At 37.7% G+C, this 24,181-nt stretch overlaps 1 protein-coding gene across 1 annotated transcript; it reads left to right on the top strand.

The window, feature by feature from the left end:
- Positions 1 to 15,964, top strand: rab11fip2 (RAB11 family interacting protein 2 (class I)). The gene is made up of 6 exons (XM_088351555.1): positions 1 to 177; positions 1,276 to 1,762; positions 6,870 to 7,267; positions 8,060 to 8,414; positions 9,033 to 9,099; positions 10,914 to 15,964. The coding sequence occupies exons 2-6, from the start codon at positions 1,410 to 1,412 to the stop codon at positions 11,136 to 11,138; spliced, it is 1,398 nt and encodes a 465-aa protein (XP_088207681.1). The 5' UTR covers positions 1 to 177; positions 1,276 to 1,409; the 3' UTR covers positions 11,139 to 15,964.
- Positions 15,965 to 24,181: the final 8,217 nt, after the last annotated feature.

Genomic DNA, 24,181 nt, shown 5'->3' with positions numbered 1-24,181 from the left:
ACCAGGAAGTAACGCTGTCATTTGCCCGATAGTATTTGTTAGCAAAAAGAAAGAGTAACTTTTGCTGAAATTTATATATATATATTTTGCTCGTATCTACCTTGAAAATACATAATATTTGTGTATTAATTGAGCTAGAATACAATGAACTGATAAGTCGATCCACCTGACTCCGAGGTAAGATTTATACATAAAGCTACTTGTGCGGATGCTAGCCCTTCCTAGCTGATAATATGTAGCTTGTTTCATTATGGGTTGAAAAATCCGTGAAAATCGTTTTTTTTAATGTGTTAACAAGTCGTGTTAATACATTAACTTCAGTAATTTGTTAGCTAAATAAGGCGTTGCTCGCTTGTATTAAAAACAAAATAAGTAATTTTATTAATCAAAAACCTATTTCGCTATGGATAATTCGACGAATAGTGTTAGGGAACCTTCCCAGCGAGTACATGTATTCAGAATTAAATTGACACAATTTTGCTCCTCAATCTGCAGCGTTACGTGACTAAACGCAGGATTCATCATGTTTTAGTTTCTGCCTAGTACCTAATAATGACACAGCATCCTACGATATTAACATGACCTTCCAAAAATAAGGGAAAACAATACACCAAGTAGCAAACAATTTTTGGGGAACCGACAAAAAGGGAGACAAAGTAAATACATATTTTTCAGTTTTATGTTTGCGCCATTCCAATTTAACAGCTAGTCCAAAAATGGAAGTAGTATTTTAACAATGATTATGTATGTTCTTTATTTTATGTTAATACTGAAGTATAATTTAATATATTTAGTACATGTTTAAAAGAAGCTTAGCCGATAATACACAACTGCATATATTTTTGGTTCAGCAGTCAATTCCCCACATGAACGATTACAATATATTGTGTTGTAATATAAAGGTAAATCAAAATAAATGTATTTTCGCCCAGTTCTAGTCTGTATGGAGGTTGCATTACACTTGTGGTCTATGGCTATGGTCAGACATCGTGTAATGAGGAAATGGAAGGCATAGCGCAAACATTGGCTGATCCATTTGTAAGCCCTCATTAAAATAAAACTTTTAGGTTCTAGGTTGAATTTGATACTTTAGCATTTGTTGTAGCATTTGATACCAACTGTACTAATGTGTCTTTGTATTTTTATAAATGCTCATGACAATAAGTGTCAAATTTGTATGTAATTTTTTTGATACTATCCTAAAATTTGTTGTTCAAATTTGTTGTTTTGAGTTGTTGTCTATGTTAATGCTAGATTTCCCCTCTACTCCTCCAGATGACTCGGAAATCTGTGGCTTGGATATCTGAGTATCTAAGCCTAACATGAATAACAGAATGTGAAATATGTATTTACACATGACACACTTATAAATAACTGCAGAAGAATATATTGGAAAACCAGTACAGACAATGTCACTGGCTGAACAGTCTCAAAAGTGGTTTCCAACTCATGTCCAAACCACTGTTCTCCAAGCTGCCGGTTTACAGCCGAAGGGCAAAAATGGCACCAATGATGCGTACACCATCATTCAGCTGGGGAAGGAAAAATACTCAACTTCCGTGGCGGAGAAGACGCTCAGCCCTGTTTGGAGAGAAGAGGCTTCCTTCGAACTCCCCGGGTTACTTGTGGATGGCAACCCAGAAGTCTATGAGCTTTGCTTCATTGTTATGCATCGGTCCCTGGTTGGGCTGGACAAGTTCCTGGGTCAGAGGTCCATCAACCTCAACGAAGTGTTTGACAACAAGCAGCGACAAAAAACAGAGTGAGTATTAGTATCAGTAGTCAGTGGTAAGGCTTTCAATTGGAATATAACTAATACCTCAGTATTGCTTATTTGTTTGTACTCGCGTCACTAATGTCAAATTGTACTCATCATAGAAACATCACCATCAGTCTGAAACAAGATACCCGAAAATTATAAAGCTGGTACAACTCACCGGAAAAGTGCTGTGATATTCTACTTAGGAAATAATTGTACACATGGTCTGGTTACATTCACGATAGTCCAGTAAATCCAACTGTGTTAAATATTAACTCCAAAAGACACGATGATGTCGACGCATAAGAAAAAAATGCACCTTAAAGCATTCCTGCATCGTTTTACAATACTTCTTGTAATCATTTTTTTTTTTTTGCTTGATAATTGCCCTTTAAAAATAAACAAACTTGTCAGATGATTTCAAATTTGGTAGTTAGCCTCTGAACTTTTTATTGACACCACTCTCGGCCAATTGCAAGCTTCTTTTCATGATCTTTAGCCTGTGACACCCTTTGAGGACTTGTAATTAAAAAAAAAAGACACAACCTACTTAAGGGTCAAATATCTTTAGCCAGTAGCAATCGAATCAAATGATGATTGACACATTGGTCTGCCAATAAAATCTGATAAGAATAATACGCAGATATACATCGTGGAATTAAATTAGACCCCAAAATAAACATCCGTAACACCACTTGTTATTAATTTTCATGCACTATTATTCGGCACAATTGTCTGCAATCATTAATTGACTTCTGGAAAGAGAAGTCGAAAATTTAAAACTCTTTCAAAATGTCTAGAAAAATGCTGAAAGTAAAATACACAGTTGTAAAGATTTTAGTGCTGTCAACTGGTCGTCTCCAAATGGTCACTTTTGGAAAGGCCTAGACTTGCCATTAGAAAAAGGTGTAAGACAATGTTTAGTGTTTCAGATTGTGATAAAATTTGTGACAAGGTACCAGGTAATGCTTCAAGCTATTGTATCCCCTGTTTTCCAGCTAAGATGCCCATGCTACACTCATCTGCAGGCATTTAAATGCAAAAGGAAAAATACAGGCGAGAATAAAAACCTCTGATTTGTGTGTGCTCCAACTCAGATTACTTAATATTAGTAGCATCTGCAGTGATTATTTTGGGCCAATCGTAATGTATTACATTTCAAAAGAGATCAAAACCGTCCATATTCTTGGATTGGAATTTTTGGATAATTTTGCAGGACTGTTAAGGGGTTGACTCCATTTCTAAAAAGCATATTCATTTTGGACACAAACATGAGGATGCTTCCTGAGTACAGCTTACTAAAAAATAAATCGCCTGTGAGAACAGCAATCTCAGATCCTCGAAAACATTGGTAAAGTACTGTATTGTTCCAAATTAAATTATTCCTCCATCCAAAATGTTGACTAGTTTCCAAGATTCCTTTTTCTCATGTGAACTAGTTAAAGTTGGCCAACTGTCGGAGCAACTGATCAATATTTCTTTGCAAATAGATAATTTTCAGATAGATTACTTTAAACAAGTTCACATGGAAGGATCATTTTCCCAGTTTATAGCCTCTCACTACAATCTATGGATATTTTGTTTGATGTCATTCCTTAAAAGTTAATCTTTATTCCCGGTGAATGTCGTGTGTTAGAACTGACCTCGATATCTTGACATCATCCTCTTATTTTAAGATGTGCCACTCTGACCTCAAATCGGGATATTCAACATGTGGATTGCTGTGCTCTGACCTATTCGGTGCGTCAACTGTCCCATTCAAAAGTGACATGCAGCTAATCAAAAATAGAGTGATAAGGTGACGAAAAATCCAAAAATCAAAATAGTCAAATCAGGCATGCACAACATAATGTCTGAGCTTGTATCTTTCTCCAGTACCTTTTTTTTTAAACTAAGTGCGTTTTCTGCAAAGTACAATCACTAGCTGACCTTAACCACCTGATTTGCTTGCTCAGAGATCTGGACTGGTTATGTGAGTTTCCTTATTTGACGCTGGACATTTTAATGAACATAATTGATTCGAGTAGAATTTCCTGATTTTTACTGATAAAATGCACACCAGACGATGTAAAATCTTTGTGTCCCCTTTTTTCCCCAGAAAATTATATATCTTCTTCGTCAACTATGCCTAACTTTGATACCACTAACTAATCTGCCTGTGTAAAACTAGTGGAGCTGGCTAAACATGTTATGTTAGACACTTGTCCATTCATTTCATCAAGTTCCTTTCCACACCTGGGCAACCAGTAAACTGGAGCCTATCAAACGTGAGCTTGGCTAGGTGGTGGTATACATTTTGAAAAAGTGGCCAGTAAGTAGTCTGCACATTAAAAATACAATAAAAACATTAATGCCTTTTTTCGCACTATAGGGAGTTTAATGACTTTAATTAACCCAACATGAATGTTTTGGGAAAATTGGCTCAAGTCAATAGAAACATAATGCAAAAAGCTGAAAAGGGATACTCCTCTTGTATAATGAATACTTGGTCAAAATCTGTAGATATTCAGTTGTGTAGCTACTACCAAAACACATATCTTGTTCAGTTGCTTCTTGTGTGTTGTCTAATTTGCCTAATCAAGATGATCACATTATATCGTTTATACAGTTTGCACACTTGCATTCAAATGGTTTATGCGTTTTTTTTGGTTTGAACAATTTTATTGACACTATTAACAGCAAATAAACAATGTGAGGTTTGAACAATTTTTCTCGACAATTTTAACAGCAATTAAGCATATTCACAATGTCGTTATATCTGACAATATGACGTTTTAACAATTTTTTTCGACATTTTTAACAGCAATTAAACACACAATTTCATTATATCATATCCCAACAATATGAGTTTTTATCGACACTTTTAACAGCAATTTAATATATTCACAATTTCATTATATCATATTCTAACAATATGAGGTTTGAACAATTTTTATCGACACTTTTAACAACAGTTAACCATTGTGTAAATGTTTCAAAAACCTCAATTTTGACCTCACCTTAATTTGTAACTGTTTTGAGGTTTGGATTCCCAGGCTTAGCGCTGATGCGTTAACCGACATTCAACTATGATGTCATGTGACTGTATTATTCATTACTTTGCTATCCTTATGTTAACATTGCTGCTGGTGAATGAGACCTTGACTGGTGAAGGGCAGCGTACAGACCGTAAAAACAAAGCATGATTTCCCAAAGAGACTAAAACTTAAAGATAAGTTCAATCTGACCTTCCAATACATATGCCTTGGCTTAACATGGCAAAAAGGAGCAATACAACTAAATTGCCTGTGGTGCGAATGAACTCACCAACTGTTGTAGTTCTACCTGACCCACTAGTGAAGCGAACTGCAATATGTTCTAATCAGTTGCCATTTTTATCCCTAAGCTGATTCCTTTTGAGGCCGTGGACCTTTCATCTAAAATATGACCCATGTTGCCTCTTAGTCGATTCCCACACTGCAAGCAAATCTGACAACGGCATCAAGACCTTAGATATCATGACCGCATTTGCTACCGCCGTTTGTGATGTTTTTGAACTGACAAATTGGGGAGGAAAGACTGTCGTGATATCTGAGCGGGCAGCCCATAATTATCACACACCTGTGTTTGTTTATTATGAGGACTGGGGCCTAGCAGGAGGATTGTGCTTCCAAGCACAGGGAGGTGTACCATGTCCTTGACACACGAGGGCTGCGGTGCCGACCTCATATCGGCGGAATACTCTTGCTGCGGATCTGATGGAGCATTTTGTGCAGTATGTGAAATGGAACCTCGTGACTCGGCTACCAGGCCTTCCTACTTTAGAATAGAGAAATATTGCAAGTATTACGACTGCAAATAACATACCGTATTTTCTAGGCTATAAAGTGCATCTGAAATTTAGCCTGAAAATTGATAAGTGCGACTTCTAACCCTGTGAGATTGTAAATGCATACAGTAATTACAGGTATGCATTGTATGGAACTGGCATCAGCCAGAGTAGTGGTGGTGAGAGTGCTGGCACTTTACCACTAGACCACCTGTGGTTCAATAACACATGACAAGGCTTCAGACCACATCTCATTATCACACTATTTTTACTCACAGTGCCAGGAACACTGATTTATATTGTGCATTCTGATAGATTAAACCGTTTCTTTACCTTTTCACCAACAAATGTTAGAAATTGAAGAATACCAAAAATCTTTCAACAAAATACTATAGCAGCTCTCTTACGTTAGCATACATATTAAACCAAGAGGTTATTGACGCACAGGAGAATAAATATAGAGACTTTTTAACCTATCAGAATGCACTATAGAAATCAGTGTTGAGACACAGTGAGTTAAAATTTTGTGATGATGAGATAAGCTCCAATGCCATTTTGTATGTCATTTGTATCACTGGTGGTCTAGTGGTAATGTGTTGGTGAATGTTTTGCGATTTAGGTCAGCTGCACATATTAATGCATTGCATTAAAATGTACCTGTGTACACGGAAGATCTTACTGTACTCTCAATTTCATGCTCCCTATAGCCTGGTGCATCTTGTCTATGAAAAAAATATATGACAAAATGATTTTCTGGTGCAATTTTTGTTGAACCTGACTGATTCAACCCTACCTTTTCGTTTTATTATTTTGGCTTCCTGATTTGTTATATCACAGAAGTAATTACTGTTTATCTTGATTAGCATGTATGAAATGGGCATTCACAATGCGATTCAGTGCCCCAGTTGCTTATCTTGCGGTTTTGAACAAAGGCCAGATTTGTGCGAATGCATCATTATTTTAAACACACAAATCCCGTCACGTCCAGTTGAAAGCAGAAGGAGCCTGAATGAATTGAGGCCCAAAAGAAGCCTGAAAAGCTCCTTTCCAAGATTCCACTTAATATGTTCTGATTCATCAAGAGTGCCTGTCCTAAATGTCAATTCCTCTACAAATCAAAAAACTTGAGCTTCTGAATTGGTGTCAAGAAATTGGATTTGTATGCTGAAATATTAACTTCGTATCACATTCACGAGTTCTGCATGAATTGATAATCAACAATGAACCAATCCTGTTTTCCCTTGCTCTCTTCTTTTTAATTAAAGGACTGAGTTTGCTAAGTTTTCTCCGTTTTCATTTTAGCTGGTATACCTTGCAGTCCAAGCCGTCAAAGAAGAAGAAAGAGCGAGGCCGTATCCAAGTCAGCATCCAGTTTATGCGGAACAATATGACAGCAAGCATGTTTGACTTGTCCATGAAAGAGAAGCCACGCTCGCCTTTTTCTAAACTCAAGGTGAAAATGAAAGGACGCAAACATGACAGCGACACGTCTTCAGCCATCCTACCTCGCTCTGCAGCATGTGACGCGGATCCTAATTATCACCAAACTGCCCCAGACCGTCGAGTCAAGCCCGAAACCAAAGCTAAGAAATCTTTACTCTCTGGGGCCCAGAAACTCTCTGCAGCACACTCCATGTCAGATCTCGTCGGGACCCACTTTCGACCCAAACTGGACTCCATGAATTCCATAGAAGAAAGTGGTGAGTAATTGAAATATCTTGTGAGGGTTTTATGTCCAAAGGGCTTTTAGGAGTTCAAAAAAGTTGTTGGATCATTTTGCATACTTTGATTTTTTTATAAAAAGCCTGCAACTTTTATACCACTGAATAATTTTATCTAGTAATTATTATCGCAATTGATGCAGTGGATATTAAATATCTGACTGATGAATGTGTAACTGCCCTTACCTTTGTCTGCTTGACTTGCTTTTTCTTCTAAATTGATCTATGTTAAGTGTCCATTATGTTTTATCTCAGCATCACACTACCTTTAGTCACCAGTACCAGAGATAAATGGTATCTTTGTTGTGCATTTCACATGTTACAATGACAATAAATTATATTCTATACAAGATGATTTACTGTCATTGAAACATGTTAAATGCACAACTGAATTAAAATTTGTCCGTGGTACAGTGACATAAATTGTATGATAATTAAATAAAATTGCCTTTTCGTATGTTATACCACTGGTGGTCCAGTGGTTAGAATTTGGTGCTCTCACCGCTGCTACTCGGGTGTGATTGCTATTGCATTAACAGCAAAGTTTGAGCTGAGGAAAAGTGAAACATTTTATACAGATTTATAGTAAAAATTGAGGGTGCCTGTTATATAAGAGTAATATTAGTTCAAGTTTTTGTTATCGCATTCATTCGGCTGAAGTTGTTTCTTTAATTGCTGATTTTTATTTACAAAAATGCAACAGCAAATTTGTCCGTGTATATAATTCTGAAAAGCCTACAAGGATCAATGAATCATTCAATAACTTTACAGGTACAGCTGTTCCTCACAGGCGTTCTCATAGCGCGGTGCCAGGCCTCCAGGACAACGAGGCACACAGTGACCCTTTTACTGATATCAGTGACACCCTGCCACAGAAGTATGCCACGCTCCCACGCAACCGCAACCCATTCGAGGGGGAGCAAGGGCAGCTGTGGGACAAGCCCAAGGAGAAAAAGGAGAAGATCAGCCTATTGGAACGCATGACTGGAAAAAAGGATGGCCGCAAAACCAGCAATGGGGGTCGCTTGGGCAGTTCGGGTAGTTCTGGAGAACTGCGTTCCCCGAACCCATTCAGTGGGGATTCACAAGCACACACTAACCCTTTCAACTCCCACTACAAAGCAAGGTAAATAAAGATGTGTCGTATATGATGTAGTAGAAGAGTTATGCATTTCAATTGCCTTGTTGTTCATGGAATAGAGAACTTTCTTTCCCATGACCATGAGACGGAACTTAGGTCAAAGGCGTCCAATCTACAGGATGTTTACAGTATTATCATTATCCCTCGAAAGCTTCTCTCATGCACTCCCTTCTATTGTCTGTCTGTGTTTTGGTTCTATTGAACCTGTTTTGTCTTTTCTGGCTTCAATAGAGAATGAGGAACACTGAGACTACATTGTGCTTTATCAGAATGGAAGGTGTCATTAGAGGCTCTTTAGAGAGCTTGGGCTTGATAAGAGAACCCTCTGAGCAATCCTAATGAGATTCTTTAAAACGATAGAACAGCCAATTAACCACTTATCTTTATAGGTCCATCATCTTAAATGGTCAGTTGTAATATAATGCATTTGTTCATTTAATACATAATTAAATTTATTCAAAGATCACTGCTGCAGTCTAATGTTAAAGTACTCCTCTCTTCTCAAGTATTTGAACATCATTTGTTTTTGACAGTGAGTCAATGTCAGCGCTTTATTTCATGCATAATTTCCTGACCTGTCCTTCCATTTTGACTGTTTTACAGTGACAAAATCGGAAATGAAGACTTCACCCTGGGTAAAGGGGGCAAGGACGTCTACGCCTCAAAAAACGTGAGACAACTTAACATGTCAAACCATGATTTTACTCTTGTGAAATTGTTGCATATTGTCACTTTTAAGTGAACGGAAAATGCAAGAATGGACCTGTAAAATTTTGACACGTTGAAATGGAGAACAAGTCTCAAGTCTCATTTGATGCAGCAGCTGGTGACATTGATCCGTGAGGCCTCAAAAATTCAGATGTGCTATTCAACTAATTAGCAGCTGCACACTTATATCATCATGTCTGCCCTGAATATGAATTACTTTAGTGTGAAATATTCATGAGGTTAGTTAAAGTCTTCGGTTTCTCCAGAATGTTGAATTTGGGAAAAGTCTTAACGTGCAAAAAGTACAAATATTTTTATCGTAAATATATGCACAATACTCTTCCTTAATTATAAGGCCTTGTATCTGTTTTCAGAACCTCTAAATTGTGTGATTTACAGCACAGCATATTTGGTATCTACTCTAGTGCAATGGCTCAAGGGACGACAAAATGAGAAAGGGGGATGCTGATAATGGCTTTCGTCACCTTTTTGTGTGAGTGTTGAGGTCTGTCATTATCCACACATGTGCCCGTGCACATGCTGCACTGGTTTGCAGAAATGCCAGCTCCCATTTCCTCCTCTTCAAGGCCCTAATTAACCACATGCACTGGTGTGGAGGATAACACACGCACACACATTTCAAAGGATGAAGCTTTTTAAATTCTCAAAGCTGAGCTCATTAGAAACGGTAATGACACTACTGTAGAATGGTGAATTTATGCCTTATCTTCTCAACTTCTGATCGCAGAGAAACGGTCATCATTACTTGCTGGTTCATGGTCAAATTCAGACCTCTAGCCCCAGCTACTAAAGCTCATTTCATTGCAAAAGATAATGAATGTGTATAAATCCAGTTTCTATTTTCCTTAAAATTGGCAATCCTGCTGCACTTTCTCAAATAACCCAAAGATTTGATGTTTTAATTCGATGTGCTTTTCTTCTTGTGTAGTCAAAATCTAGAGAATTTTCGTTTTGGCCTGTGTCTCCTCGCTTCTGTGCTCATGAAGTGATAAGACACCTGGCAAACAGTCTAACACCAAGCCGTTCTGCATTGTCTTTGCTCTGCATTGGTCTCATGACTGAGGCATGGGAGTGCAGCGTGATAACTTTGGTATTTTAAACAAGAGTAAAGCCTTTGCTGTGCTATCGATTTGGGGGAGGATATCCAGCATTATCGTGATAAAGTGCTCCCTCATTAAAAAGAATTACAGCTTCTGTTCTCATACAAGATCTGCCCCCCAAAAAGGACCGTGATGATGTCTATGCTTTAAGAGATTTCTGAATTAGTGAAATTAAAAGGCCAAAAACAGGTGATGTTTGGAGCTGTTAGAAAAGTTTTATGATTAAAGTTGTATTCCAAATACACATTGGGACCCTCTGCTATTTTAATGTCATCTTAATGTGGTCAGTTTCTCGAAAACTATTCCTCTTAGCATTACAATTCAGCTCGGAAAAGGGATTAATACTGAGCATAGAGCCAATTTGTGTGCATAGTGCAATACATTTAATGGAAATGTGTTTTAATGGCAAGCCTGCATGTGTTTGCACCTGGCAATGCAAGTGTACCAATGCAGTTCAATACAAGCTCACTCATTTAAATGTCAGATCCCAGAAGATTTTTTTTACGTTTTCTTCAGACATTTATTGTTGATGTGGTACTCCAAAATGATGAGCAGTTCTCAACCACCATTTTTTAGTAGGAAACCAACTAACATGACGCACATCTAACTCTGGTAAAAATACAAATTGTAATGTTTGCCCACTTTGCATGCCCAGGACACGACACAAGGGCCTACAGCAGCCTATAGGAACTGTTCCTTTGAGGAAGTGGTCCAGGAACTCATTAAGCAGAAAGAAGTGTCGAAAAAGAAGGACGCTCACATCAGGGAGCTGGAGGACTACATAGATAACCTGCTGGTACGTGTCATGGAGGAAACACCAAGCATACTGCGGACACCCTATGAGCCCAAGAGAAAGGCAGGTAAACTCAATAAAAAGTAGAGGGAGAGACGGAAGACGTTGAGACCTTTTTGGGCAGTAGTTTATGTATGTATGAAGTGGGAGTTCATGATTTTTTGGGGGGGGGTTCTTATAAATATGAAACACTTAACAATTGCATATTTAATTCATAAACCGTTAAAATCGACCATACTGTGCATTTTAAGTACTTGATTTCATTCAAATCCAAAAATGTCACACTGTTCAGTTTTTGTGTTTGCACTTGTGAGACAACAGTGGGCTATCCTGTGTTTTATTCAGGTCACGTGCTTACTGTAAAAATGTGTCGGGAACGAATTTGTGTTTTACCAAAAGCTGTAGGGGCAATCAAATGTCATTTGTTAAAGGTTGAATGTGATTAAACCATTTGTAACACTTATGTTTACACGTTGGGATAATTATTGCGCTTGCCACATTTAGTCAAGCTTCAATCGCAGCTCATGTTATTAATGTTTACCTGCGGAAAATAACATTTTAAAACCCACATATTGCTAGAATTTAAAATGTACGACCATATAAACACGTGAAAAAACGTAAATCTGCTGTTCAAAAACAAAACAAAACAAAAAGCAGCGTACCCTAACCACGGTATTAGCCTGCTTTGTGCGGCGGTTCTTTAAAACCCACATATTGCTAAAATTTGAGTCTTTTTAAAAATGATGTGAATGTGAGCAACAAACGTAACAATGCTCATATTTAGTTACAAACGATTCAAAATGCCATTGTGTTCTCACTTTCATTACTGTAATTGATCACTCATAGTAAATTAATTCTAAAACATCTCAATTGACCAGTGCATCGGTTTGCCAAATATGCCGATTCTTCACTTTTCATTAGCAAGAAATGTTGGTCTTTGACGTACAAGAAAAATGTATGCATGCAATTGCACTTTCTAAGCCTCACATTGATTGTTCGTAGTTATTTTCTGTCTTACAGTCGAAAGTGCATCACTGCAAAAATGCATTTGTTTACATCTACAGTATGCTTCTGTCAATACGTAAACAACAGTTGAAGATACAGACAATTTAACGCGGTAAATGAAGTATACAATAGTAATACTAAAAGATAAATTTGCAGTTGTCATTTGAGGAATGACGTGAGTGAGCAGGTAAACAGGAGTAGCCCTTTCTGCTCATGCCATTGTTTTGATAACTCAAATGTTGACCTCAACCTGGACACTCAATTAATATAAATGTAGTCGGGGAATTAAACAAAGTCTCTGTTCTTAAGTTTACTTCTTTTGTTGTCCTTACTTTTGTTCTAATTGTGAATACTATCATTTAAATGCCCTGGTTTTAGTTGAATTTTTTTACTGCTAGTGCAATAATCTGAATGCAAGCATTTTGCTTTGTTATTATGGAAGTGTTTGAATGACGTTGGGATATTTTTTTTGTTGTTACTTACGCTTTTACATGCCTTACCTTTCAAATTCAAAGTTCTAGGGCTTTAGAATGATTGATGCTGATGCTGTAACATTTAAAAACAAATGTATTTTCACGGTACTTTGTGAGTAGTTGTCACTGTGCCCAATGTATAATGTATACACTGGTACAATATGGCTTTATTTATCCTTTCATGTTCCATCCTAATCAGTTAAAGTATTTTTGGTATGCATTGTTCTATGGTATGTCACAGCACTTTCCTTTGTGTATCCTCAAAACAGTTATACATCACAATGTCTTCCCTGCAAAGTCGTTTTACAAGAAGTTTTTTTGAGAGGAACTGTAAACTCATGTTACTAATTTGTTACCACATTTTGTGTAGCTAAACTATTGTTTTGGTACTGCTTGAAAGGAAAAAGGATTCATGCACTCATCTTTTGTTGATGATATAATCCCTGCTGTATGTATTCCGATTTTGCTCTTTGGTACCAATTTCACATCTCAGTTTAAATATTTTAAAAAAATGTTCTGTCAAGCAATCTTACTGGCTGCTGTTTAAGTAACTATTTTACTTAAAAGTCTGTCGTTTTTGTACAGAAAGCCACTGTATTCATGGATGTACATCAGCCACACATAACTTGGATTTGACATTATTTGCAATTCCACAAAAGAATGTATGATATTTTTGGATGCTATGAAGAACGTGAGCAACAATAGTGGTAGTTTGATGGTATTAAAATACCACTTGCAAAATGTCTCTTTAAAATAAGTTATCTTTCTTACATCGGGCATGGTCCACTAATGCGTTAATACACAAACGCTTAAGGCCAGAGTTTGTATTCCTAAGTTAAAGTCATAACTACTGCCATGCACCTTCGATTGCCATTGACAAAAGGCATCTGAATAAATTGCTGGATGTGCCACAGATGCATTGAACCACTTCCCTTGGTAGTTCCTCTCCCTATCCTTTCCTGTTACTGTTTTCCTTCTCTCAACAGAGTGGGGTAAAAAATGTCTCTTCTCTCATCATTAGCTTCAAAGAGGTGTGATAAGTTATACAGTATTATCTTTCCAATCATATTGCAGCTAATCCTATGCCCCTTGATGCGAATATTAATTATTGATATAAAGACATACTTTCACTCCCATAAATTAATTTATGGACACTTAATTGTGTTTATTTTTGTGAAGCGAATTTCGATTTTACATGTGTACGCACTGTAGGTAAAAATCCCGTTTTGCATTCTGCAGGGTTTTTGCGGGTGCTTAAACGCCTTAAAATGCTTGAATTTTGATGTGTGTTCAAGGATTAAGTGCTTGAATTTTGGGTGAAGGGCTTGTAAATGCTTGAAATTGATGATATGCTACTGTTTAAAAATGACATAGACACTGCTCTCTGGTGGCTTTGGTTCTTCTTGCATTTATTCTTCTCTCTCGTTTAACAGCAGTTTTTATTAGTCTGCATGGCACTGTCCAATGAAGCGTCATCGTCCCCTACGGGTCGCGCCCAGGAGGACAGGTGCATGCTACTCCTAAACATGGCTCTATGAAATGTGTATTCGAGCAAGGATTATGTATCATTCATGGACATTTATTTTGGGCCATGCAAAAAATTAAGCTCGTGTTTCCCAGGTGTAAAGTGTAATGGCAACTGAAATTATAAGCTTTTTACTCAAAACCTTTACGGGAGAGAGCTTTGTCTCAAAAATATTTACACACATAATGTTCAGATCCACAAATATATATGGAATTTACTCTAAATCTAAAAATCAAATGTCTTGATAAATGCTCACGCGAGATTAAAAATTGCATATGTAAAATCAGATATATTTGTGGTTTTGCAAAATACATGATTCGCATCTTATAATAGTGCTATAGAAATTGGCAAATTGGCTTCTAAAGTCCTTTAAAAGTGCTTTAATTTAGCCAATGAAAAAGGTGACCCTGATTCGGGTGAATCTCCCCCACTGATTGCCTCTGTCTATGTGGTCTATTATGACCTTGGGTTACATACTTGTTACCTACTGCTTTAGTCTTATATTCATAGTTAGCACGGTGAAATGGACCTGACCTACGGGTGTCTATAATGTATTTCTACTTTGTCAATTTTGTTTACACCTCTTTTTTGAGTCGTCTTCATCTCCGTTCCGTTCCGCTTAGAATTATTTTAAAATTGTATAAAAATCCCCTCACCTGTTTTTCATTCAAAATGTTAGTCAATTAACACATTCATTTTGCTACTTATCCATTTAATGTTAAAGACGACCCATCAGACAATTTACGCTCTAGATAGACAAAAACATGTAATTTATGCCTATTCCCAGCAGGTGCCTGCAGAGGGGAAGCACACAGCAGCTATCTGCTCTGCTCATGTTCATGTGTGAATACTTAAGATGAGATGCATTAAACATTGAACTCATTTGGACCTTAAAGGGGATTTATTTCATATGAAAGAATGTGATTGTGTTAAAATGAATTCATTTGGGCTGTCATTTCTTTTTGCCTTTTAGCTTGATTGATACATTTGCTTTATGCAATACTATAATTTGGTTCTTTGCTAGATGTCAGACTGCAACACGCAAATCTAAAATGAAGAGCATTTTCAAATCGTTTTCGAGGACAACACTGGAAGGGGGTGACTATCATTATTATACTTGTTCTCAGCGGCCTCTTTGCATAATGTTATTTTTCATCCTGCGTGTGTCGCTTTTTTAAATATGCAAAACACTAAATATGCTCGGAGGTAACGTTTAACATAAATCCCTCAACTATTCCACATTGCTTTAACATGCCTGATTGACTTGGAGGATTATTTTAGCCCACTTCATAAAACCAATGCACAATTAGTTATGAGACTGTTTTTATATTCTGCTTTGTGCAACTGTTTAACACACTTAAAAAGAAAAATGTCCGATTTTGTTTGATCAAACAACTCCGTAACAGTATGTGATTAGACAATTTCAAAAAAGATGCCGTGGGTGTTGAGAGGTTTAGCTTATGAATGTGTCCTTGGTCTTCCAACATAGTATGGAGTGGCAGTTTCACTTATTTTTTTGTTTTACCTCACAAAACACAATCCTCCTGCTCAGGAAGGTACAGTTAACTGACCTGGCTGTATTACATTAATATTTGCCTTGAGTGGCTACTTTGCGGTTTTTAAACCAGCATGTTTGAAAGCATTGTTGTGTCGACTTTGTGTGGCAGAAAATTGTAGGCACAGAAATGTGTTTTAAGGGGTTCGCTAAGACAATCCCGAAAAGGTGACTGTATGATAAGTGCCAATTGTATCAAACGAAAGCTTGCTTGCTCACTTAATCAAATGCAAAAATCATTTTAAGAAACAATTGCTGTAAATGAGTTCCAAATGTATGCTGGTTGTTATGAAGGGCACAAGCAATGTTGTGTGGTTTTCTTCAATAAAGTCACTCTGAATATTGCAGTCGCAAATTGTTTTAATTTATTTTTTTTTTTACATAAATATTTCTTGTATTGCACACAAGTGCCGTTGTGTGTGCATAATTTGTGTAATACAAAACCGCTTCCTGACATTTATACTTACAGTGGCTTGCAAAACTATTTGGCCCCCTTAAATTTTGTGACCTTTTGCCACATTTCAGACTTCAAACATAAAGATATAAAACAGTAATTTCTTGTGACAAATCAACAATAAGTGGGACACAATCATGAACTGGAACACACTTTATTGGATATTTTAAACCTTTTTAACAAATAAAAAACGGTTGAGACTATCACAGTGCAGGTGCATTTATACAGAGACTATTACACACATCTGGATTCCATTTATCGTTGTTAGTCATTTTGATCAACATTGAATCATTCAGAAATCCTCACTGAACTTCTGGTTTGCTGCACTAAAAGTAAAGAGGCTGAATAATTTAGCACACCCACTTTTTCATTTTTTATATGTTAATAAAGTTTAAAATATCCAGTAAAGTGTGTTCCACTTCATGATTGTGTCCCACTTATTGTTGATACTTTGCAAGGAATTACAGTTTTATATCTTGATGTATGAAGTCTGAAATGTGGCAAAAGGTCACAAAGTTCAAGGGGGGCAAATAGTTTCGCAAGCCACTGTAATTATTTAAGTTAATCACGTATTTATTAAACATATGTGTGTGTGTGTATTTTCTAACTATTTTTGATGCAACCCCAACAAGCAGTTTTAATTTCAGGTGTCTTCTTTTCTGGTTAACCTTATATGTCGAGATATTTCACATAGGACTATTTTTGAGGGTGCTCCTTATAGTACAGGAAATACTGTAATTGAAATTAGAAAACATTCATTTTCATTCCGTATAGCAATTTTTCTTATTTTGCATGTTCTTATAACAAGGTGATAAGATTGTAATCCAGGAAATAGATACTACTTTAAAAAAGCCAAATTTTCTGCCAGTGGGGCAGAAAATCTTTACATTTATTTTTGGGCTTTGTTTTTCCCGTTTAAACAGGTCTTCATTTTAATTAATGACATAAACGGCATGTCGGAGGCAAGGAATGGTAAGTTCTAAAATTTATTGTCAATTCTCTATTCTTTTTTTGCAGCTAATAATGTTCAAAGATGAGGCTTGAGCTTACGCTGCAAAAAAAAAAAAAATTTGCCTAGTTTCATGTATGAGTTCTCAATTTTTGCTCTGTTCAAAAGAATATGGTATTTGTTTATTTTCCTTCTTTTTAAGTGACATTAATACGTTAAGATATCTTACAATTCAATAATAGATTTAAACTTAAGAGTTCTATTTCTAACAGTAGTGTACAGTCAGCAGAGACCAGTGAGGCTGTGCCTCTCCTGTCAAAATGGAAATATAAATAAAAAATATATTTAAAGGCTGTATTAATTCAGTGTTGAAGTTCTTTCTCAATTATCGTAACACTTTTCTCTTCAAAATCGCTGAATTTACAAATTGTATTATGAATATTAGCAATACAAGTAGTATGTTCTAAGCGCATGCAAATGAAGTGAGACGCAATTTTCTCGCCTAATGGCATCCTGATTTGGCACACAATAATAAATTTGTGATAATTTTAGCAGTTTAACAGCACGTCGAGCCATCTAGTATTTGTTTCTTCTCATTGCATGGACTTTACCTATCGATGCTTTTATTCAAAAGTAACGGCACATATATTTCATTTGTAAACTAAAGTTCATAGAGCCCTTATGCTTATTTTTACACTCCACCTATTTGCTTTTATTTTACTTTAATCAGAGATGTTTGGTGCGGAACACATTAGGTCCGCAGGATGGGGGCTCGCGAGAGTGCTGAAAAGTGACGTCATGGTTCTCCCTGCAGTTTTTTCTTTACATTTTTATTTGTCAGTGTAGCATGAAAATGGTGAAAGTAAGAAAAACCTGCTTCTAGTAGAATTCAAAATAACGAACCAAAAATGAATAGTTTATTCGTGTGCGTCTAAGAAATGCACGTACTTGCAAGCGCATCACGACTGAGCTGACTGAGGCTGCACTGATGACACAAGCCAGTAGATGACAGCAGAGAGTAACAAAGTTCCAAATTCTCTTTAGCTCCTTTAAGGTAAGACAATGAACACCTTTCCGAATGCTACAATTTATATATTACTTTTTTGCTCGGCCAATCAAATGACTACGATGTAGCTTCATGTATTTGTAAATCACACTGCCTCACCAGACACAAACTTTGCTGCACGTGACTGATTTTTGTTTGAAAAACGATGTAACCTCTAAGCCATAATAATGGAGCTGATTCACTATTAACACGAGTCATGATTAAATTTTCATCCGAAATGGTAATTTATAATCCACCGGACACAGACACGTTTGTAATTGGGCTTCATTTAGGTGTCACTTGTATTGACAAACTAATTGGCGGGCTCATTTTCGTCTTTTCTCGTCCATCACCAGATCAGATGTCAAACGTGGCAGCTTGCATGGCACGTGTCACCTGAGTGCCTCCTAAATTCAGAGCCATCACCTCTGTGTGCATTATATTGCTGTAATCTGAGGAAATCTCCCACAAATGTCTCATGCAAGGTCCCTGCAGATGCACAAGAGCTTGCACGTTCCATAGAGGGCCACCCACAGGTCACCTGCACGCCTTTTAAATATGGATGGGCGTCGCGGTGGAGGATCAGTGTCACCCTGCACGCGTCCGTAGATGGGATGGCTTAAGGCAAGTCATGGAGAAACTCGTTGCACAGAAACCCAGCAGATGGGTGAGGTGCGTTGAGAGAAAAAGCAGACCTTTAGGGTAGGTTAGGCAATACTAGCAATTTTAGTATCGATTCAATCCAAGTAGATGTTAGTATCTATCGATACTGATACATTTTGCTTAGAAATGTCATGATCATTAAATAATTGAAGCCTCTCCCCTTAGGTTTAAACACAGCACAAAGATTTTAGGCATTAAAAATGTTTCCTTTTCTTATTAAATAACTACAATTCCAAATTTAACAGGATGAAACAAAAACAGACATTTTTATTTTACAACTGTTTCAAAATATAAGCAAGAGAGTCAAATTTAAAAGCAATTTAGGGAAAATACAAATATTTACACGACATTTTTAAGAAAATATCAGAAAAAAAATAACAGGATAAACAAATAAAACACTTCTACAACAACTACTGTAACAGAGCAATAGTCAGTCAAACCGAAAAATCAACAATTTAGCAAGATACTTTTTACTTCTACACATTTACAGGTTTTGGTAGGGAACATGTTTACATGTTTGGTTGCAGCTCATTGGTTAGGTAAACTTTTTTCATGTGTTTGAGTACGTTTGACACAGCCGCGGAGCAGCAGGCCAGGTAGGGGTGCTAAAAGTCTGTATGTTAGTTACACAAACAGGTATAAACATAGGCTAGGTTCACACTTCTGGGAAATTATTTATTTTTGCACAAACGCGACATGTATCAGATCTGTTAAAGTCCGTCTGTGCAATACGTATCCGCTTATTTTTTACACCAGACCCAGGCCATTTTCATATTTAGTCCTAAATCCGATACATCTCATGAAATGTGGCTTCTGTGTGATTGGTCGAAACGCATTCACGTAACCTGCACGTCACCAAGCAGCAGACGTCATTATTCTGCCTTCAACCAGGCGGAAGGAAGCAGAGAAATCAACCCCAGCAGACGAAAACACACAATGTCATAATTTCAGACATTCATGGAAGATGAACACTTATTTATTTTGTAACTCACGGAACAGGCAACATGTTGCTCTATTTCATTCTTAAAGTGATAATCTTCTCTAGTGGTAGTTAACATTATTTACGTCCAAATCACAACCCACATGGAGAGCATTCAATGGGGGGAAGAGCAGCTTTGGATTTACTTAATATTTGACAGTACAAAGCTCCACTGTGAGCATCCATGAGTACTTCGGCAAACATTAGCGCATTCGAGCGATGTCCTCTTCTGTTCATGCGGGATCCTTGTGGCGTTCAAACAGGAAGATCAGGTCTCATACAAGTCGGTTTTAGTTGGACATGTGAACGACCTCACAAAAGCATCGAATTTCACCCAGAATTCGAAAATAAGCAATAAACTCTGCAGTATCAACCTAGCCTTACAATGGAGAGAGAGTTCTGATTGAGAGAGAAAATGACTAAGCTACACATGTATAGAAGCAGCACTTTGCGGAAATTAATTGAGGGGTAAAGTATCAATCCCAGGGAAAAAGTATCGCTAATATCGGTATTTGGATCGATCCACCAACCCCCTACTGTTAGGGCAGGTGCCCCCGACTTTGTTGATGGGCTGAAGGGCAGATGTCAAGGCTGCGCTCTTTTAACTCCCCAGAGTGTCAACTTTACCCAGTTCACCATTGCGGTATTCTTTTGTTGCTTAGTTTGCTCATCAAAAAATTCATCTGGCACTTGAGATAAATCAGGTGTCAAGCGTGCTGTGGAGCAGAATGTGGGCTCGCTTCAAAGGTATTGTTTCCTTGATAGCTGCCACGCGTCACGTATCAGGTGAACATAGACAGATGACAACTAGAGGAAGGACACATTGTGTCAACAGCAATTACTGGCCCTACAACACTTAGATGACAAAAGATGTTTTCGTTCAATCTCTCGGAAAATTCTTTACAGTAATACCTCACTTATTGCAAGGGTTAGGTTCCAAAATTAACCAGAGATAGGCAAAGCGCGCGGAGTAAAAACCTTTGTTTGTATTTAAATAATCTACAATTTATTAAAATCAAAGAACAAAACGTTTTTATAAGCCCAAGCAGTCATTTAACAAATGAAATCAGCATATTCGTGTTTGATACGAAGGTTGATGATGCTGTGTCTATGAAGATGTTGGAGAGAGAATGCAGCCTTGTCTCACACCAACTGTGGTTGGAAACCACTCTCCAATGGTACCATTCATCAGTACCGCACTGTTGGCATTCACCTACAGTTGCTCAATAGTCTAAACTAGGTTCTTGCTAATGTTGTACTTCTGCATTTGTTGAGACTTTCCGTTCTTCAGCGAGTTAATTGCGGCCTCTACTTTTTCTCTGAAGATAGGGAAGTCGTCACTTCCTCCTCGGCCCAAAATATTAAGGACCTCAGGGTCTCCCTGTGTCGGGTGGTTGTAGAATTTGAAGTGTTATACTGTCCATCACGAGCTCTTTCTTCTGCTAGCTTCTTACCCGCCGGACCCTGAATGTTGCTGACTTTTTCCTGTTTTGTTTTTGATAGTTTTTTTTTTTTTTTGTTTTTGTTTTTTTTACAATCTGGAAGGTTTCCTTTATTTTTTCTTGTTAAGGCACTCTTCTAACTCCGAGCATTGGTCTTTGATGACCAACTACCCCCAAGGTATCACCACAAACATCACCATCAACCTCCATCAACCAAATTTAAATATCTTATAGTTTTCATATCAGAAGAGTTGTCAGAACCAGAAATCATGGCCGGAATAGCTCAAACCACAGCCGCACTTACCAGACTTAAACCCATCTCCAGTGACAAGAACATAACAGTAAAATAAAAGTTCACACTCATGCAAGCGCTAGTTACTTCCATCTTCTTCTACGCTTGCGAAACATGGACTTTCACAGCAAAACTAGAAAAGAAAATCCAGGACATGGAGATCCGATGCTACAGGAAATTTCTAGTCATCAGCTACTAAGCCCATGTGACAAACAAAACGGTGCGCAACACTAGTTGAGGGCACATTGGACCCTAAAAAGCTCAACTGTGCTCAGGCGGAAACTTCAGTGGTATGGTCACCTTACAATATTATCAGGCCTGGCCACGATAATTCTCCAGGGCACAGTCCAAGGGGGCAGGAGTATAGGAAGACAAAAAAGAACAGGGCTGACGACATTAAGGAATGGACTGGTGCCTATTTTGCCTTGACCCAAGAACAGGCCATGTACCGTCCACAGTGGAAAAGGCTGTCTAGAATTGTGTCCTCATTGGTGCCCTGACAACCGAAGTGGTTAAGGAATATGTGTGTGTATGTATATAATATTACTAAAAAGCTCAAGCGGTCAAGAAATATTGCAGAACTAAACCTGTGTATTAACCGCTTTCAAACAACAGTCTGGTCCTATTTTCTGGTGTGCAAGCAAGGGTGTTTCATTTTCACAGTGGAAGCCAATATAAAGCATTATTTGGGGTTGTTTTTCCGCCATGTTTGAAGTTTGATTTGTGGCGATAAGAGGGCTAACAGCGTCAGACAGCTCGCTCGCTGCTCAAGTGAAGTACATTGGATAGATCCCATTAAAACTTTACTGCACAAGTTTGCTAAAGCCATGCTAAAACGAGAGTAATACAATCAATCAATCAGTCATCTCCTGACTCTGTAGCACGGAGGAGCCCTGCAGGAATGCTGCTAAGCTGCAGATGTACCAGCCAAATGACTCCAGAGGGGGAATTACCACACCATAAATCCAGACGTCAGAAAGTCGACTGTAACCTATTTCACGGTAAGAAACGAAATGAAAAGAAAGAAAATCCATGCAAGTTGTTTTCATTACCTCCATAAAAAGTGTTTGGTTGAGATGCCTCTGGACAGATCTAAACATGTTTGCTTACAAACATACGTGGCCTGAAATTACGCAGACCTCTGCCGTGTTGTGGCAAGCCTTTTTTTATGTATGTCAAAATCAAACCCAGGAGCCCATCCCAGCCATCTCCGGGCAGTGGGCAGGGGGCACCCTGAACTGGTTGCCAGCCAATCGCAGGGCTGAAAGTATTTTCTCTATTAAGTAGGTGTTAAGAATGTCCAACTGAGTTTAAAAAAAGCCCTGCTTTCATCTTACTTTCAGCAAAGCTGTTTCAAGGCAAAAAACATGAGGTTTTGTTTCTATTTGTTGATGTAGTATGAAAATGGTGAAAGTAAGAAAAGGCCCGCTTCAGTAGAGTCCAAATGCCACCCAAACCTCAAGAAAGATGAAAAAAGAAGAGTTTGTTCAAATTATTGCACAACTTGCACATGCATCATGAAAGAACTGACGGCGGCTGCAATAATGGCACAAGCCAAGAGATGGCGGGAGATATCTCATTGTTCCAAATGATTAATCAAGACTTTTACTTTTTGGTGAAAAAAAGGAAGGAAAGTTTTGCTTGTACAGTATCCCTCTATTCTTGCGAGGGTTTTGTTCCCAAAAAGTCCCAGCCTAGGCAAAACCTGCAGGGTCAAAACATTTAATGATTAGATATAAGGATCATGTAAAATATAGAACTAGCAAAATAACAACAATAGATCTAATGAATGAATAAATTAATGAGTGATCTTTATTTTTGTCATACAATAGTAGAACAACATTGAAGGGCTTAACCTTTCAGTCTAATAAAGCAATGTAGAGAGCAGCTAGCATCGGGGATCCTCGGATGGAGCCAGGTCTCCGTGATTATTAAAATACAAGGTTTACCATTGGTTTTAGCTCCCTGACATTCATTTTATGGTGAATGAATCTAGCAGTGTTAAGATACAGGTCTGGCAGGGGTGGCTTGTTACGTAATCACAAAAGTAGGCCGGACCTGCAGCCCCGCTTTTGCTTCATCTCCTGATGCCGCCTCATGTCCTCTTCCCGGATCGATAACAATCCACGGAGCACCCTGTGATAATTAACATTTCTTTGAGCTCTTCTGACTTTTCTCAGAATCTGATTTAATTGATGAATTTATTTTCAATATGACCATCTGCTAAAATACCAGCAGTTGCCGTGTTGCGTTAGTTTTTGGTGGCTGGACCTATTAACTTTTACGCCCACCCTGCTGTTTGACTGACAGCATACGCCAGCCCACCACAGGCACACACACACACACACACACACACACACACACACACACACACAAACAACCCTCAGCAACCTTTCCCCTTGATATGCTGTGTGTTGTCTTCTGGAGAACACAAAGTGTTGCCCTTACGGCAACTGTTTTACATTAATAAATACGTTACTATGTTTAAAATGTAATGCAAGGCTAAAAACAGATTTGACTTCATTAAGTAGTATTTTTACATATATATTTTGTTTATTTGAGCTTTAAGTTAAAAATTGTAGCGAAAAATACTATTTTGGGGTTTCCCTGCGTCACTTCCGGTTTTGCCAGCTCAACAAAAACACTCTTAGACAATGCCTGACACGACTGTTGTATGTCCAATCCATCCCCATCCATGTTGAAGGATTAACAACGCAATACCGTGGGTTTCTAGAAGTTTACATGATC

Source organism: Urocampus carinirostris, chromosome 13 (genome assembly GCF_059441175.1).
Source record: "Urocampus carinirostris isolate Australia breed hairy pipefish chromosome 13, RoL_Ucar_1.0, whole genome shotgun sequence".
Lineage (NCBI taxonomy): Eukaryota > Metazoa > Chordata > Actinopteri > Syngnathiformes > Syngnathidae > Urocampus > Urocampus carinirostris.
Note: the sequence above shows the minus strand (reverse complement) of the source record. Positions and strands in the feature narration are given on the sequence as shown.

What these genes read in the sequence shown, in the direction of transcription:
- rab11fip2 (XM_088351555.1), top strand. Translation starts at nt 1,410, where the DNA reads ATGTCACTGGCTGAACAGTCTCAAAAGTGGTTTCCAACTCATGTCCAA. An exon ending in GAATTCCATAGAAGAAAGTG is followed by an intron (nt 7,268 to 8,059) that starts GTGAGTAATTGA and finishes ATAACTTTACAG; the next exon opens with GTACAGCTGTTCCTCACAGG. An exon ending in ACGTCTACGCCTCAAAAAAC is followed by an intron (nt 9,100 to 10,913) that starts GTGAGACAACTT and finishes TTGCATGCCCAG; the next exon opens with GACACGACACAAGGGCCTAC.